This window comes from Rhea americana, unplaced genomic scaffold, assembly GCF_003343005.1.
Source record: "Rhea americana isolate MKP2758 unplaced genomic scaffold, rheAme1 scaffold_118, whole genome shotgun sequence".
NCBI classification, from domain to species: domain Eukaryota; kingdom Metazoa; phylum Chordata; class Aves; order Rheiformes; family Rheidae; genus Rhea; species Rhea americana.
In genome coordinates, this window is record NW_028185239.1 from 21,875 (window position 1) to 40,895 (window position 19,021).

The following is a 19,021-nucleotide window of genomic DNA, read 5'->3' on the forward strand; positions in this document are numbered from 1 at the left end:
ATTTTGTTGGATGAAAGAGATTAACAAATTGTAGAGTACAGCATGGAGGAGGTAAGATAAATGGAAAGGACACATCAATAACGCTAATGCAGATATTCAAATAGTGAATATTCAAAAATATTCAGGTGGAGGTGGCTCTTGGTAAATATTTTTTTTCTCCAGTGAGTAATGCAACCATTTATCCTTACGTGGTGTCTTGGCCTGTAGTGTGCAGTATTTTTCTGCACTTTACAGTATGTGTCAAAGCTGTGGCAATTGTTGCTTTGAATTGTTTCCTGTGCTTCTTTTAAATCTTTGTGAAAGGAAGCCCATCAAATAATAGGTTTAACTTAGTGGATTTTGCAATATGATTTAATTTTTAACAGTCAGACTAGAGGCCTGCCAGTATGAAAACACTAGATTTTTTTTGATCCAAAMATTTTTTAAAAATCCAAAATGTATCATGCTAGCTATTTATTAAATGATTTAGTTTGTTTCTCATCTACATTCTTTCTTTATAAAGGTACATATTCACCTGTCACTTGTAAAGCTAGTTAAGTTCTGTGATTTCACACAACTAAACACATCTTACTTACTGCTTACGAAAATTTGGAGCTCTAATTCAATTGCCTTCCCAGTAAAATGGTACCTGTTTCCTAATAGATGCCAGAATAGGCAGAAAGTTGCCTTCTGTTTAGCTTTGTCCAATATTATTAAACCCAATTTGCAAACCAGCTACTTTACCAATATTTTTCCCAGCTCGCACTGTGCGTATCAGCCCTCCACCCTGTCTAAGACAGGATATTTCTACAAGCGTCTTGTCCTCTGGTTCCCAAAGCAAGAGGAGATCTCACCTTCTCTCGCAATGTTTACTCAAAAAAAAAAAAAAAAAAGAAAAAAAAGAAAAAAAAAGGAAAAAAAAAGAGAGAGAGAAAAGGAAAAAGGACTGTATGGTCTCCTTGGATTTGAAATTTTAGTTCTGCGCTTACTGTGGCAGCTTCAACACGTGTTGAAGATGAGAGCGTGATAGCAACAGTATCTCCAACTTTCTTTAAAGGTGCCTTATGTTCTGCTTATTTCATGTACTGAAGACGTCCACACCATTAGGCAGGAAACTGATGCAGCATCCACAAGATCTTCCCTGTGCCTATCTAGGAGGACAGAGGAAACTTCAACCTGTTACTGAAGGTCGGGTTTTCTATGGCAAACACCTGAGTAATCCCAGATTCTTTGAGCCATGCCTTGAGTTCACTCGCTATTCTAAAGCTTGAATTGTTTGAGTTTGAAATGCTGCACAAAATATCCAGAACATCCTAAACTTAGGTCACGTTTTCATCAGTTTAAGGCACATGCCCTGCAATTTTATTCCGAGTACAGATTCCCAGATGGGCACAGTTAACCTTGAGGGTGCTGTGTGAGGGTGAGCGTGGGCAAAAACCTCAGCTTGAGGCCTTGGCCCCTCAGTTTTGTGCCACGGAGCTGACTGCTCACATTGGGGAAATGCTATTCAGCTGCATTAGCGGTGACTTTTAGTACAGAGGGGAGCTGACAAATTCCTCTCTTCACAAGTTGAATTTTGTGGCATTATATAACTCTAATCCTGGTTTCAGCACTTTAGCAGGATGAAACTGGCAGGTATTTGGTTCTTTTCCTGTCACATAACCATGGTGTAGCGCTGGATTTAGCAGGGTGAAATGAGGATTTTCATCTCTTAGTACCTCTGAAGCTACTAATAGCAGCACTCCCTGCGATTGTTCAGGGCTGTTATTCAGGGAGTGGAAGACTGTTCCTCTTTCTAGACAGAAAATTGAATTAAGAGTGAAACTGCAAGTACTTTGTCCTTTGATGAGGTAGGAAGTCTTTGGTTTAGTGCTGAACCATTGATCAGGAAATTGCATAAATTGAAAACTTAAGTGTTTGGCAGGTGCAGTGTTCCTACCAGATTTGGAGGAAGAACGGGGGAGCACAAGAACAGCTCTGAAACATTGCAATGGAATGAAAAGCATTGTAACAGCAGCATTATCTAAACTTCCCTTGCAAGTGTCCTTTCTGTTTTTTTTTTTCCTGCGTATTTTATTTGGCTGGTCATGCACCATGTGTTTCACTTAAAGACTAAAATACCAAGCTGCTTCACTTGCAGATTTGGCTTCTCTGTTGTGTTTAAAACAAACAAACAAACAAAAAATTGTTATCTTAGCTTCTGAAGATAGAAGCAAAGAGTTTCAGATGTTTTCAGACAATTTCTTTCCTGAGACAAATATGAATAGTGTACTAAGTGAATGTTAGAAGTAGAGGTACATTCCAGACTCCTGCTTTTATGAACCAGTCCTTAAAACTGAGCAGCTGTAGGTCATAGATGGAAAGAGGACCTGGTCCCATAGCAGGTTTATGCTCCCCAGGAGTCTTTTACATTAAACAACCACTTAGTAAAGCAGAGCTTAGCAGACTTGTCCTTTTAACCCAAAATAAATAAATAAATAAAATTTAGACAGGTGCTAAGATTGAACAGGCAAAATTTTATCAGGCTTCAGATGTAAGGATTATCAACTTGTGCAATAATGAAGTGGAGATAAGAAGAAGCTTTAAAGAGGTATTCGTTAGCAAAATGATGAAATCTCTGTATGAGCAAATGTATTTGCTGTGACCAGCACAGATTTGTTAATATAAAAAGATTAAGTCAGTTTCCAAGAGGGGAAAAATAATTCTGAATTTATAAGAAATGCTAAAGTTACTCAAAAACATTTGAACAATGTTTTGTCTCTGTCAGTGAAAAAAAAAAACTGCTCGCGTGTACCGTATTTTACTCTTTGATGCAGTAGATGTAGTTCATAAAAGCGTGTGAGCACACAGCTAAACTTGTTAAAATACACYCTCTCTGCAAGGGATTTCTTTAATCTGTTATTTTATTTGTGACTACTTCATAATTAAGTTAGATATTCAGAGAAGTAGAACTGCTGAAGTAGAACTGCATCAGGCTTTAGTTCATGCATTAAATAATCTATTCAAGATGTGCGTTATAACAGCACTATAGCAGCTTTCTCACATCAYGCGTCCAAAATTTAGCAGATGTCCAACAAAATCTTGAAAAATAATGGTGGTTTCCTAAGGCGACACTTCTGCCTATAGTGAGAACTGCACTAAACCCATCCTTTCAGCAGGGTTCTGCCGGAACGCGCTGCTGCCTTAATATCAGATGTCCATACAGATAATTACTTCTGATATGTCATCAGTGTCAGATTTTACAGCCAGGCTTTTTGCAGGTAAAATGAAGCTTGTAAGAAGCCTGCATCCCTTACTCCTGTGGTTGCACAGGAACTGGGGGTATAAAACACAATCTCACGTGGGCTTGCGGCAGAGTTGCTGGGTGCGCTAAGCTCCTGCCTGCGATTCAGATTGCACTGCATTTACCGAGGCAGCGAGTAGACCTTCGAAGCTGTGATTAGCTCACATTCATCTTAAGATACTCAATAATTCAAGCAGGGTTATTAATGCTTGGCAATATGAATATTGTTTCTAAAAAGAACCTTCTCCAAGCCCCTTCTCTGTTGCAACTTGCACCCTGGGCACCAAACTCGCAGCCACCACATACCCAGGGTAGAGGGATAGTGTAGTGGTTATCACATCTGCTTYACACGCTGAAGGTCTTGGGTTCAAGCCCCAGTGGAACCAACACCAGGAAATCTATGGGAGGTTGGACTAGATGACCTCTAGAGGTCATTTTCAGCCTTACTGATTCTGTGATTGGAGATCCATGCCTCGCTCTGCGGAAACTGTCACGTGCTCCCGGGGAAGGCAGCTCTTYGCTGCCATTTCCAAGGGCCAAGTGAACCGAGCAGCAGGGAACTTCATCCCTGCGATGCCACCTGACAAAAACAGGTGCYGAGTTGCTGCGTGCTGTTTGTGGACCGAGCAAGGTTTTGCTGCAGCTCTGAGCAAGCCCTCTTCTCTTTCTGCTGTGTTCTAGCTTCTTATCTGAAAGGCAAGGAAGTATTTCTGTTAAAACACTTGTGGTTTTTTGTCATTGGTGTAAAAATAAAATTAAAATAGCTTTCTGTCCTTCTGCTGGTGCTGTTCAGAAGACTTTTGAAAACCAAATTCAGCTTTCGTAATGGCAACAGATAAGCACAAATAGTTGGCCTCCAGTCCAGTTCTTTAATTTTAGACCCAGAAAATTATACAGCACAGCTGCCAGATGGTTTAGTATCATCTTACACAGCTGGTTGAAAAACGGAATCAATTTTCATAAAATTGAGACATTTCTGCTACTAAAGCTGTACTAAATTGAAAACTGCCCACTAAGTAAATTTTCTGCTAGCTCCTCTAATGCAATGGTGTGTACTGAAATCTTGTAAGGACTTACGGAGAAAGATTAAAGCCACACTTTTTCTTACTGAGCTCCAAGAAGTTAAAATCCTGCGGCGTTTGAAAGCATAGTTTTATTTGTTGCATACACTTTGTTGCACTCYACTGTACCAAGGGGGAGCTTTGCCACAAGCCATGGTCCTTGCAAAAGGTGCCCCAAGTTATCAGGACATGACTTTCCTGGCCTTGCTATTTTACAAGTTTTGCTATATTTCCTGCAAGCCTGTGTGCAGTCAAGAGAATTGCTTACCGGCCTGTCCATGGAGGATCTCGCGTCTGTGTTTGAGGTAGGTCAACTAGTAGTCATCTGACTGTATTCATTTGTAATTGGAGTATCTTCCGTTACACAAAGTCCATGCTGTAGTAATTAACAACTGATATTTCCTAACCCTAAACGGGAGGAATATCCTGCTCCCTCAAGTAGTTCGGATTTATAGATACAGGTATCTTGGGAAACCACAGTGATATTGCACCTGACGTAACACGTGGAGACATTAGATAATTGGTACCAATACACACATTGATGTAACTTTTTTTCCAGGAAGTTTTGTAAGGGAAATGATWTGCCTTTCCTGTTTTTAAGTTGGTGCAATGTCTGGTTTTGTCTTCACTGGCATTAAAATTGTTCTTGAAGTAAATGGAAGCTGCAGGAGTAGCTCTTGGTAGGTGCTGGTGTTAAACTTGATTATTTCCGGCCGTGAGCAGAGATGCTGCGTTCTTTCTGCAGATAAATTATTGCCCACCTGTTTTTAGAGCTCKGCAGACCTATAGTGAACTCAGAAGGCAGAACTAGCACCATTYGGGGAAGCTGTAGCTCCATCCAGCCCTATTAGTAAGCTGCTTTCCTCTTGCTTCTAAATATAGCTAATTCACTTTTAAAGGGAACAGCTTGCAGGCAGCTGTAAGGTGAAAGTCAATGATCAGACATTTTCAGGCAAAGTGTGAATTACTYCCCCATCAAGGACCCAAAAAATGTATCGTTATGTTTTGGGGGATCTTTTTATATTTTTCCCCATCTTCCAGCATGAGGAATGTTTACTCTGTGTGCACARCTGCTGGGGTTTGGCGTTAGTGAAGGGTGCCAGTGGCGGGCTATAGGATGTGTCCTCTCCCACGGCCTTCTCTAAGGTTTGCCACAGCATAACTCAGCCTTCAGCATTGCCACATTTTCCCAGAATTGGCCCACGCAATTCAGCAGCCTGTCACGGCTGTTCTGCTGAGCTTCATTTAGATCAAAAGATTTGGGATTTCTGTTAGTATCAGAAGGCAGGTTTCTCAGTTTTCCTGACGTTTACTCCCCAGTACTTGAGAATTAGTACTTTTAAATACCCCTATGTCACCTACAAGGGATAGGAGGATGACTCAGCTGTGAAAATGCCATTTTGCTCCAGCTGATAGTAAACATTTGATTTGCTCCTCCAGGGCCTCCATACCCTCCTGAACCAAAACAGTGTTGGATGATGCCTCTTTTTTTCTCTCTCCTTTCTCTATTTGCTTTTGTTCAGCTTCAGTTTATTCCTTTACAAATTTCTCTTGGTTCCTTTTATACTCTTGCATAATACCAATCTCCTGAATATAAATACTAATTCTTTTTCTTTATTTATAAAAATAGCCAGAGTTCTTCTGAACAATTAAAGAAGTCAGAATTGTGCTGTAGCCAAGTAAAAGCTATTATATAAAATTCATTTATATTCTAAGCTGATATACCGTAAGATAGAAGTAATTATTCATTGTGTATGCTACTTTCTAAGGAAAAGAGAATTCTTTGATTTATATTCTTGAATTTATTAACTGAAGTACATTTAATCCTCCAGAGAGCCTTCTCAAATTATGCACAGTGAACAAAAAGGTTAAGCCTAATTCAGAAAACTCAAGTTCAGCTTTCAGTTATTCTCTTAAAACATTGTGGTACTCATGACCATCAAAAGCACTAATACAGGAAGAATTTAGGTCACTTAATGCAAGAGTTTTTTGTTTGTGTAAATAGTTCAGTTTCTTTGAAGAGAGGCTGGAAGATTTGGTCTTAGACTTACTAGTGCCCAGTGCAAAACAGGAGTGGTTGATCTCGGAGTACCCGTTCGGCTTTGCAGGCAATACGCCAGAAAGTTTATCTCATGTCCTCAGCAAATGAGATCAGTGCGGTGATCTTCACGAACTGTGAGAGAAGCAAATGGAGTCCATTCCAGCTCAGCTTTCCAGGCTCGTGCAGGCAGCTCTTGCTGTCAAAAATAGTTCACAAATTTCACTGTGATTCCTTTTTAAAGGATGAGACTTGGTCTTGCAAGTAAATTAACCCGCAGTAATTCCCTCTCTCCCCATCCCCCCCCATATCTGCCAAGGGAAAGAATTTGATAAAATGTTCATGCTCACTGTTGCCACTGTAAATACATGTTGAACACGCGACTTGTAGAATGGCAAGTTTTTCCCTTCAGCCCATATCTTCCTGGGTCTTTTTCCACTTCAGTGGATATTGGTGTTTAAGAAGACAAAAGTTTGGGATAGATCAGAGCCTTCCTTAAAATGCAAAGTAATGAAACTAGCTGACCAGCTGAAGCTTCTATTTGCACCTGAGGACAGTGGCTGAGGAACCTACCTGGTGTCACAAGCTGCATAGGTAACTTCCACTTCTTAAGCTAGAGAACACTTTTCTTTTTATGAATTAAGCCTTCAGACAGTTTTGGAATGAAAATCACTTTCTTCCCCCCCCCATTTCTTTTCAAATACTTACTGCAAGATTGAATCAAATTTATCAGAGATTTGAGCTTAGCGTTCAAGTGGTTTACTCCTCAACAGTGAATGCTGATGTGCTGATCTGTTGCATGGTGATGAAAATGGCTTAAAAAAAAAAAAAAAAAAAAAAAAAGGCATCTGTAATACATCAGCAATTGTCTGGAAACACTAATCTTTACTTTCTAAACTCTACCAGATTTCCTGTGCCTTCATTTTAATTGCATGTGCTGATTAAGCAACTTTTAGGCCATATGTTCTTTTTTAAAAAGCACTGAACTTGTGCCTTTCCACTCACATCAAGTGTAACTTTTTAGTGTAGAGTAGGTTATCTAAAAAGTATTTTCTTCCAATTTTTTAGATTGAAACACAGAATTTCTTGCTATCAATATCCAGTCAAACAGCACTAGAATAAATGTTGTGCCTGCTGATATGTTTTAATATCTTGAAATTTGTTAAGAGTTATAGCAATCAGGGACTATCTTTGAGATTGCTGCGGCGTTGAGATAACTTTGCAGCATAGTTAATGCTGCATAACAGAGTAGTGATGAAATCTCTCTTGAGGAATACAAAGTATAAAGGGTGGAACATTTTCCCTACATCTTTATTTTACATTAAATTCCATGCTGGTTTTACTTTTATATATTACCTCTCAGGCTGTAATGCAGAAAGCCGATAGTGAGATAAAAATCTCATCAGTTTCTTCTTTGCTCTCTTTTTCCTACCCTTTTAGTGAATCTTACTGTCAACTCTTTGGGGTCCTTCTCTGATAAAAATGAGAAGGGAAAAAAAAAAAAAAAAAAACACTTCCCAGCATTTTTGCTCTGACCTCACTATTGTAAAAGGCTGGCATTTGGCTGGCCTCTGCACAGGTTCAGATAAAACTTTTAAGGCAGGCTATAAAGGAAGTTCCTGAAATCACCTGAATTCTTTCCAACTCTGTTACTGTTGACTGTATTGTCCAAGTATAAATGTGTATGTATAGTAGTTTTTGGCATAAATGTATTTTAATGGGGGGGAGGTGCAGTGTTACCTTTAGGCATAAGAAAACAAACCAGTCTCTTTAGGTTACAAAAGAGTATTTTGGCAAGGAAAAATTTAGGCCCTCACTTGCCGCACCTACAAAGTGGACCTGCAGCAAAGGAGTTGCCATCTTAACTGTCCAAGCAGAACTTAGCAGCCTGGGGAAAAGGCGGCAGAATTCCTGAAGCACTTTCATGAGTTAAATGACACCCCAGTTCAATGATGGATAGTGAAGAAGAAAAACACGGCCCGTTTTGGTGGGCACCCATGTAGACATGCAGATGGATCATGGGAGCCAGGGAGATGGGGCCTTGGGGTGTTTGAGCTGAGCCTGCTCCCTCTGCACCCAGCAGCTCGGTGGGGATGTGGGAGGTGCTGGGGTGAACCAGGCCCTGAGCGCTAATCACTCCGCTTGGATAATCCCCGAATCCAGACTCTGTCCCAGCTAGGACTGACAGATCAGATGTGACTACTGCTGTCAAATTGAATTACAGCCTGTTTATCAAATGCAAGGTGGCTTTTTGAGCCTGGTGATGCTGAGTATGCTGTGGGTGGTCTTCAACTATAGGTTATGTAATCATTTTATAGACATTGGTTATAAAATTAAGCAAAAGGCTTTAATGAAACTATTTCATGATGTTTAATATCCTTCTGAAGCTTTTATTACTTTTCTTATTTCCTTTTCCCCATTATTGTAGGGTAAAGGAGATGGTTTGAGCTGATTTTTGTATTTTAAGATAAAGTRTTGCATAAGCCAGTTGCAGGAAAACATTGATGGCACCTTAATACTTTTTATAAACGGCTTTAGTAGAACTAGGATATTACCTATGTAGCCTTACCAATGATTCAGAAGGAGCTTACAGAACTAATTTCCAGAGGCATGTAATAAAGTTTATAAGAACCACTGCAAATTAACTAATAAGAACTAAAAAAAACTAATTARTGTAAGTGGAATTACAGGTTAATAGCCTACACCAAGGAGACGATCAAATGGTTATCACAACTCTTACGATTTTTGTCTTTTTAATAGGTGACATCAGTGGCACCTGATTTTTGTCCCTGTAAGCATCCTAGTTCTGGTAGCAGGCAGATTTCTGCATATATATAACTTTCCCCCTTTTGAGAGCAGAGGTAGTGCATAAGACAATAATAAGTCACTAATTTACAGGTTTATTCCTGTCTATTCAGAGTTGCATATTTTCACATAYGATTACGCTAAAAAGTTTATAGGCAAATTACAGCAGAAAGCATCGCAGCAAAGAAGCACTAAGCCTCTGTGAAAAAAATAATGGGAAGATGCAAGTAAAACCTTAAGAAAAGAAAAAGATTTCAAGGCATTTCTAATAAATGTGCAAATTCAAAATAAACTGGCTTTGCCTTGCTTTGTCTSTAGACATCAATCTAAGACAGGACCATCTTCAGAAATAACGTCGTTTCTCCAAAATCATTGCTCTTTGTTTCCCTCAGTCTGAGCAGCAGGTGAATAGAGATAAGCCAATTAAATATTCTTTGCATCACGCCTGGAATATAAGAATAGCTATACTTCACTAGTCRGAGCAAAAGCTCTTCTGGTCCAGCATCCTGTACCAGGCCGCCTACAGCTCGTAGGATATGCCTGGGGAAAGGGTACTCTGGTCACCCGCCCTGCTTCGAGCAACCGGTGTCTTCTCAAGCAGATAACAAGTTCAGTACAGGGGTTTAGTGGGCTTTTCCTCTGTGAAATTGTCTAACTGCCTTTTGAACCCATATATACTTGTGGCCTCCATGCCGCCTTGTGGCAATTAGCTCCACGTTGTAAGGATGCGAGAGTTTGTTCTTTAAAACTTCCAAGCTGTTCTGTCACAAATCGTTTCCCAGGACTATTTCAAAGAGTCCCTGGGAGCCTCTCCTAAGGCTGTCTTTCCTYTTCAAAGGAAAACGAGACTTTTTGGATCGGTGATCTGCTATTTTTAYGGCCACAGTTAAGATTGTTGCCTGTCACTCTAGCCAAGGGATCAGATAAAAATTCAAAGTGGCGCAGGCTCTCTACGGCCTTAAAGTCCACGTGTTATTCCCATGCATTGCGGAGACTGATGGTGCTAATATATAACACTTAAGAGTCTCGGTGAGAATTYTGCTGTGGGGGAAAAGCTTAGTGCCTTGAAGCTTGTCCATAAAAAAAGCTGTTGATGTCTCTTGCCTTGATATCATGGACCTCACTGCCTGTAATTTTTAGGTTAGAAATCCTTCATTACGTTTTTCTCATGTATTTCATAGCACTGCAAAAAGAGGACTCAAAGTCTCCAGACACGATTCTTGAGAGCCTCAAGGACCTTTGTTTTATAACCTYTGCTAGTAATCTTGAGTCACTTCCAATGCACCATGCTGGTCTAAGTGCAGGTGTCATCTGGTACCATGCTGAGAGACTCCAGGTGACCTGGCCCTTTTCTCACYATGTTCAGAGGAAACTAAGCATGTGGTTCACAGCCACTATTCAGGCAATGGGTTTCTACRTACAGCTGTTGATGCTGGGCAGGAGGAACTCTCTGGGATTAAAATCTCTTTTCCACCCTGATGCATGAAAACAAATTCTTTTTTTTTTTTCATCCTTTCTTGTAAGGTCTTGCCTTCTCAAATTCCTGCCGGCTTTTCTCGTCCATGTTTCTTTTCCTCTTCTAGCATTTTTTCTTCCTTTTTATTACACTGCTTTTATTACCCAGCATGCAATTTCATCACCACCTCTGCTTTATTCTGCATTCTCCCTCACTCCATTTCTGTTTTCAGGACTTTGCTTGTAGGGTCATGTGTGTGAAGAAATCCAATCCCTGACTCACCTGAGTGTGCAGATAAAATTCTAAGAAAATTATGCTTTAACTAGAGAAGTCAGTTTTCCTCAGAGTGGTAGTATTAAACTGTTTTTTTTTTTAAAAAATTTTTTTTTCCAGCATAACCATTCTAATCTGCATATACTTCACCATTATAATTCACCTATACAGCACTCCTAATAGAAACATGGTCTGTGAGAACTCCTTTGGAAGTAATTTCCTCTCCTACCTGTGCTTAATTCTATTTCCACGCACCCATTTTATTCTGGATTGTTGCACTGCTTCTTCTAATCATATGAGTCTTCTGTCTTACTTCTTTTCCAATTCTGACTTTTTGCCAATAAGCATGTCTTGTTTGTTTATTCTGTCAAATGTTACGCTGTAAAATTTAATTTTTTTCAGATTCCTCATATAGATGATTTGGAACAGATTGGTGATTATCTTGGAGAGTTACTTAAACAAAATGCAGATTTCTTTGCCATGTTAATCTTGTATTCTGTAAGGACAAACACAACAGAGGTAGGAGATCCTTCCATGTTATATGAAGGAAGTACGTTTTCAAGGACTGAGAYGGCTTAGTCTTCGATATTCATATTTATGCTGTTACAGTGTTCGGAAACACATTTGAAAATAACAATATTCAAAAATTACTGTGAWCTCTTATATTCAGTTCTTGTATTTAAAAAAAAATGCTCTTGGCTTCTGGAATTTGAAGCCTTTGTTTTTTTTCTTTTGAATGCTCTTGTTATTTCTGGAAAAATAAAAGGCTAAATCACATGAGTTGTAAAACACTTACTCTGTTTCCCTGAAGCATAAATTTGGCAGGTATATACTTGAAAAATTCTGCATTGCTATTTCAAAATAATAGCTATTGAAAATTCTGATTTGATCAACAAAGATAAAAGATTGAAGATTGCTTCTGCAAGTTACTTCTCCTTTGTATGCTCTTCTTGCTTATTATAAATACTTGTTGCTTGCTTATTACTTATTGCATTTGTATTATTAATACAGTTGCTTTCTAGAGAATCGGCAAATCTTTGCCCGTCATTGGTATTTTCAAGCAGAGCATTTCCAAATGGCAGTTCACACATTTAGGGATGTACTCCGGTTTTATTCAGTATTTTACCCAGGTAAACCCTGCTGCTTCTCAGTACTGAAGACGGTGATCCCGTATCAGGTAGCACGTTAGCAGACAGCTACTGTTGCTCTGTAGAGACTCTTGGAAGGGCTGCAAGGAAAGACTGCAGCTTAGAAAAATCCCTTATTAATAACAGCTACCATGTGTGTTGCTACCCGAGTCCTCCAGACACCCAGACATGTTTTCCCCCACAGCAGCACTGTCCTGAGCGGCTGCAGGCTGGTTTGTGCCATTAGTACACGCAGAAAGTCCTCTCTGGGGGCAGCCTAGTTTGCTGCAGCCCTGCTGCCCTCCACAGTGGGGGCTTGCACGCACTTCCGAGAAGTATTTTGCAATTCAGATCTTACATGATTTGAGTGTCAAAGCCCTTCAGCTGTCTTAAGAATTAAACCCCAGGTGACTGCGTGAGCCTGCACACTGTGGCACACTGGCTACCCTCACCCTCCACACGTGCCAAAGCCCACTGGGGTAGCTCAGCCCAGGTCCTGCCACGCTGCCCTCGCTGTGCCCRCCTGGCAGAAGTGCAGCCGCTCTACTGCCCTGTCACTTGAAAATCAGATGCGATCACAGGATTATAAGGCTTGTTTATAGTTTCGAGCTCCAAATTGTGGGAGATTTGTGTCTCTTGGCTGTCGATACCACTTCTGCGATTAACTATGCCAGAGCCTCATCCAGAAGGACATCCGGCTCATGCAGCCCGAGCAGTTCTACATGGGGGCTCCGTGGGCAGCTGAACCTATGGAGCAAAGTAGAAATACTAGCTGGTTTGTGCTCACCTTTTCTCTTTGGAGGCCCCACTACGATCTCAGAGGTGAAACTACATCTTTGTGGTAGGTCGTTCTTAATCATAACAACCATATTTTTACATTCCAGCAGCTTGTGTGTGCCATAGTTCATACAATAGGACTTAAAAATACAGTAAGATTGTAAACAGCTATATACTGCTATAAAGTATAGATGTTATAGTATTACATTATAAGTTTCCACAGTCTCAGCCACCAAAAGAAGCAGTCTTGCACTCACTCAGCTGCTTGCCACTCTTTTCCATGCCCGCTGTCTGTACGTCTCAAAGTTTTGTGAGACCAGTCAATGCAAAATTTAAATATTTTTGTTTAAAGCTAACCATTTTTTAGTATTTTATTTATTGCAAGCTTTTACCTGGGCTAGTTCTTAACAATTGTTCCCAAGTACAACCATGCAAACACTCCTGCTGGCCTAAGGGAAGGCATGGGACTGAACAAGCAGTGGCAGTGGGGGAACAGCTTTAGGACACTATTAGCTTATGCCAGACTCAAACACTTGTACGACTGCTGTCTAAGGACAGCAGAGTATGTTTTGGGTTTAGTGGATATCTGCTTTAAGTTCTCTCAGGCTGTCTAAGTCAAATCATGCTGCAGGTTTGGTCCATAATGTCTGCAAGCAAAGATCTGAACCATGGTATATAAAGAAGTAATAAAAATGAGAAGTCAGAGAGCACACGTTTGTGCTGCAAGGCAGCTGTCCAAAATGTATTCATGTATTAAAAGGAGGACAGAGGACATGTTCTGAGAGACTTCACTTGAAAATGGTAGCAGCCTATCTTTGTGGGTTTTGTTCCRGGAAAGACATGGTGGGAAGGGAAAGCCATTGCAACTCAGTCTACCCTTAAGAGTGCCAATATGCTGTGCAAGCTACTGTAATATATATGTGCATTACCATTATACATGTAGCCCCTGCAATGGTGAAAGGACATTTGGGCTGGAGGTTTAGTTAGATCCTTGTGAATTACAAAAAGGTTTAGCAGCTATCCTCAAAGTCTATGTTGCTTATCCAATAGGCAGACAATTTACATAACTTCAGCACTGTAGACGCTGGTGCAAATTGGGCCACCATCTGCAGCGGCATCATTTGTCCTCACGCTGTGCTGAGGCTCTGAGAACAGGCTGGGTGTAAAGACCATAATCAACAGATAAAACCTTGCTGCTCTAAAACTGGGTACTGGTAATCTTGCCAGGATGCTATATTTACTTAGTCTATATCTGTAGTGATCTGTAAGAGGTTTAACGTAGCTCTCAGAAGCAGAGTTGGTGTTCAAATGATTGTTGTTGGGCAGCAACTAGAGCAAAGGAGAATGAGCATTTGGATGAATAAATACTGAAAAAGGGATTTGGGAATGTTTGACACTATGGGTGCCGCTGGATCAGCGGATGATATTAATGCCATGGAAATTCATCACTGGTACACTAAATTCATGAAGGAGTGCCCATCTGGACAGCTTTGTCTGCATGAATTTAAGCATGTCCTGGATCTGCATGGACTTACTCCAGAAGCTAACAATTACGTTGAACAAGTATTTCACACATTTGACATGAATAAGGTAAGAGTTCATTCTTAACTGCACGGCTTTCTTATGGCTGTATCGTTTGATCTATGGATAGCACATCTCAAAGCTCTGATAATGCTGAGGTGATGGAGGCAATTCAGAGGTGACTGAATAGCTGGCAAAAAAAATGTGAAWGGCCAACAAACAACTTCGAATGCTTTTCCTAGTAAATTTTGTCCTTCTGAAAATTGTATACAGTCATTCTAATACATGTTGAATAGTTTCTCATCATTGAAGCCTGAATTTCTGTTATTATTTCCAATTTTGGAATGTTTTGGAAGTTTTATTTACATAACCCTGATCGTGATTTATTTATTTATTTTTTTAAAGCTGTAAGTGTTTGCCTGGCTCCACAGATATTAAAGCTTAAGGAATACACAACACAGAAACAGTATGATGCTTCCTCTCACMAGATGAAGTATTTCGGCATTTGTTCTGAGCACCTTGCATGGCTTAGTCTGGTATCAATCAATCCCCCTTTTCCAAAGACACGTCTGTCTTGTTTTGATTTCTCATCCTAGTTTTACTGCTTAATATCCCAGATGAACCTGAAGGCATCCAATGACTATTACTGGCATTGCTGTCTCTCATTCTTCCTCAGTGTTCATACAAGTTTTTCAGCCATGAGACCCATCCAGAAGACCATGCCCTGTTATTTCTCCCTTGAGCCAAATTATCGCTTCCTTATCAAGTACTGCAAAAGAAATTGTCGTACGCAATTCCAATAGCTGTGTTTGCCCTTGACTGAAAGAAGGTTCAGGTTGAATTGTCAATTCCACCCCAACAGTCAAAGTCAGCTTTCAACTGAAGGAACATGTGGCCCATGCTGGTACAAAAACCTGTTAAAAAAAAGAAAGCATTAGTGCTCTCTATCCATGCCATTGACTTCAATGAATTCAGAGAGTAATGAAAAATGTGTTATTACATGTATGACTTTAGCAGGAGGTTAAAACTGATGATCCAAACTGTGCACAGAACTATTCCAGATAGTTTCAATCTCTAGAAATGACMTTTCTGTTGTCTATTATGAAAATTAATTATATTTGATTCACTGCTTTTCCTTTTTCAYTTGCTGAAAGTGGATGATATCATGTGTACATCCTTTGTACATTCAACATTTAATTCCTTACATGATGCCCAGTAGCCTAAGAATTTCCAGAGCCAGTACTTTTGTTATATAAAGTATTCTTGTTATGCTAATTTTCCCCTAAAATTTAGCTAGTCTTTTTTGGTATTACATAGTTCTCTTTTTAAAACAATTTCAAGTACTGTTCCTATAAAATGATATTCCACATGTGGTGTATGGTGTTTTCTTTCCAGACAGTTATTAGATGATTAAATATGYTGCAATGAGATTAAGTAGTATCACGTAACTTGGTAAGTGTGCTAATTACACACTTACTGCTGGCTAAGTTGGCCAGCAAACCTCAAGTCTGTTAAAATGAAATCTGACTGGGACGGAGTTGTCACTTTATTGTGGTTTTTTTCAATTAACAAATAAGGTACTCGTGCATTGTGCTCCCCAGTAAAACTGTATCAGTGTTTAAGTTCTTAAGTACTGCATGTGGACAGTTTCTGAGCTCCCCTGAGAGCAACTTTGCTCAGTAGTACCCAGGAGAACTTGTTTTTCCTGTTGATGTTGATCTATAGATTTTCCAAGTGTCTCTTCTACTTGGTACGTGGAACATCAAGTACAGCGAGCTGGAGCAGAATAAGCTCAATCACAGCCTTGCAGGATACAGTTAGTCTTTCCCATCGTACCCTGCTCACCTTTCTTGACAATTTGTAGACCTTGTAATATTAAGTGTATTTAAAAGTGTAATGGTTTTCTTCAGTTTTTTATAATAGTTTTAATATCAAGAATGTGTGTATAGATGCTGATGTCTGATGTCTTTTTTATACCCTTTGAGCATCATGATCTAACAGGTTAAAGCTGTGAAGAGTGCTTTTCTGTTTATAAGTTATTTAGAGTACCTTTCTATAAGAAAAAATATTATTTGGCCAAGGTCAGCCCAGTTATCAGCTGGGAGGTATGTCTTCAACTTAAGTTATATGCAGATCACACACAAGTCAGACATATACACATGTAACAGGCTGTTAGGTGGTCCCATCTATCAGTCTCTGATCCCCTTCTTCTGTCACCCCACAACTTTTTAATCAATTGGTGCATTTCAACCAAATTTGAAGGTATAGGAATTTCAGATACCTAATTCCTAAAAGGTTCACGAAAATTGGCAGCTGGGTAACAGGGATACACCCAGAACGACTGCTCCAGTCCAGCACAATTCAGCTTTTATTCATTGTTTAAGGCAGCAGCTGGCTGGCAAATAATCAGGCATTTGTTTTCTTTTGCCTGCTGAGGATACAGGGTGAGCCAAGGTACCACAGCGAGGAGATTTAGGAGACAAAGACAAAGCTGGTACAAATCTACGCTGCTTTTGTTTCGCTGTTCCCAGAAGAGCTTGTTTAATTAATGTTCCATGTTAGATAGAAAAAGATGTTTCAATGTTTTACCCCTTTGGAAGCCTTCCCCCCATTTTAAAGAAATTAAACAACAATTTGGCCTTCAGGGCTTCATAAAATCCACTGTAAAACTGTTATGCCAGGTTTATAACTTAATTATTTAATAATGAGTTTCCAGCTAAAGATCGGATGCTCCTTTCCTGTTTTGCAAGATGTTTTTAACATTTCTGCATTAGCTACTGTAATCGGAGGCATAGATTTTATTGTATATTTTCTTAATTGAGCTGTTGCAGCAGAAAGTCCAGGAAAAGTTATTTAGAAGGCAGAATTGGAATGGTATGTTTAGAGCAGCCATATACTTGAGACTGTACAGTCAGTATCCTTTTACAGCCAGTGATCGTATGAAAAAATGTGGCCTCTACTCTCAGATAAAATGCTGTCAAGTTTTTCCCCTTGTCCAATCTGCTTGTATAATTTAGTGGCTGGAAAAGATGGAATGCTTAGAGAAATGAATTTGCTGAACTAGAATGTTTTACYTGAATGTCTTTTTCCTTTTTTTGTTAAAAAAAAAAAGTCTAACTTTTTAATTAAATGATAATGATATAACTACAAGTTTCAGACATAACACACTGCATCTGGATGAGCTGCAGCTCAGTTTTATTTCTCCTTTGCCTTGAGCAAAGCCTTGTGAGAGCCTCAATGTAAAGCCTGTGGTAAATGAGAGGCAGGATCTTTTAAGCCATATGCCTGGGATTTTATAAGCTTCTACTCTGGGATTCACCCTGACGCTGTTTAGTTTGATATGATGTGTATATTTTTCTGTTGTAACATAGGTTTCCTGTGAAGCTGTTTGATGGGACTGCAGACAGGCTCAGGAAACRAATTTAAGTAAGAAAGAGTGATCTGTTGGCTTTCTAGCCATCCAAGAGTAAAGCATATGGGATTTTTATGGCTTGGTACAGGCTTTCTCAGTAACCATATCCTCACATTGTATTTGATCATTCTGACTATATGGACACTTTTCTAACCAAAGTAATGTCTGAGCAATGAAGAGAAGAACCCCAGAAAGGTTTCAGCCCTGATATTCATGGAATTGCAGAATGGAGGTCATCTAGTCAAACACTTGCTCAAAGCAGGTCCAGATAGACCAGGCTGCTCAGGGCCTCCTCTGGTCAAGTTTCAACCATCTCCCAACAATGAGTTTCCTCAGCCTTTCTTGGCACCTGCTCCAGTATCCAGCCTCACTCATAGAGGGAATTTTTTCCTTACGTTGAGTCAGAATTTCCCACATTCCAGTTTGTACTTGTCTCACATCTCTGGAAACAGTCTGGCTCTGTCTTCTCTATGCTTGTCCAGGAGGCAGTTGCAGGCAGCAAAAGGGGCTCCTCTCAGCCTTTCCTCTTCCCAGCTGAAGGAGCCTGCTCTTGCAGCCTCTCCTCCCATGCCCTAGACTCCAGCCCCTAAGTAGCTCRGTGGCTTGCTTCAGTACAGCTGATCTCCCTTGTACTGGGGAGCCCCAAACTGGACTAGTGTTACAGGGGTGGTCTCACCCATGCCAGATAGAGGGAAAGGAGCACTTCCCTCGACGGGCTGGCAACACTCATGCTAATGCAGCCCTGCATGTGGTTGGTCGCCTTCACTCCAAGGGCACACAGCTGTCTTGTGTGCAATTTGCTGGTCACTAGGACTCCAGGTCTGTTTCTGCAAAACTGTTTTCCAGCTGCTGCGTGGGGTCATCCCAGCTCAAGGGCAGGATGCAGTGTTTGTGCTAAAAACCAGAAGGGTGCTGTCAGATTGTTTCTCCAGCCCCTTCAGGTCCACCTGAAAGGCAGTCCTGCCCCAGTCCACTGCTCCACCAAGGTTGGTGTCTTCTACTTAATTGCTGAGAGTGCACTTGATCCCATCATCTGGGTCACTAACAAAGACATAAAACAGTATTGGCCCCAGTATTGAACCYTTTGGGATGCCACTAGTAGCCAGCTACCAGCTGGACTTTGTATTGCTGATCACGACCCTTGGAGCCCAACAGCCCAGATGCCTTCCTACCCCCTTTGTCATCCATTTATCCAGTCCATATCTCACCAATTCTAATTTCACTTGGTAAATCTGTTCTTACAGAGACTACGTCAAAGGCCTTGGCCAGAGTCAAGGTGAATGACAGTC

The 19,021-nt window shown here is 40.3% G+C and overlaps 1 protein-coding gene across 1 annotated transcript in view; it reads left to right on the plus strand.

The window, feature by feature from the left end:
* The first annotated feature begins 14,185 nt into the window (after positions 1-14,185).
* Positions 14,186-19,021, plus strand: part of GUCA1C (guanylate cyclase activator 1C) — a 35,880-nt gene continuing 31,044 nt past the window's right edge. The window contains exon 1 of the mRNA XM_085318865.1: positions 14,186-14,389. Within this exon, the coding sequence (XP_085174991.1) occupies positions 14,186-14,389 (204 nt within the window). The remainder of the gene's footprint in view (positions 14,390-19,021) is intronic.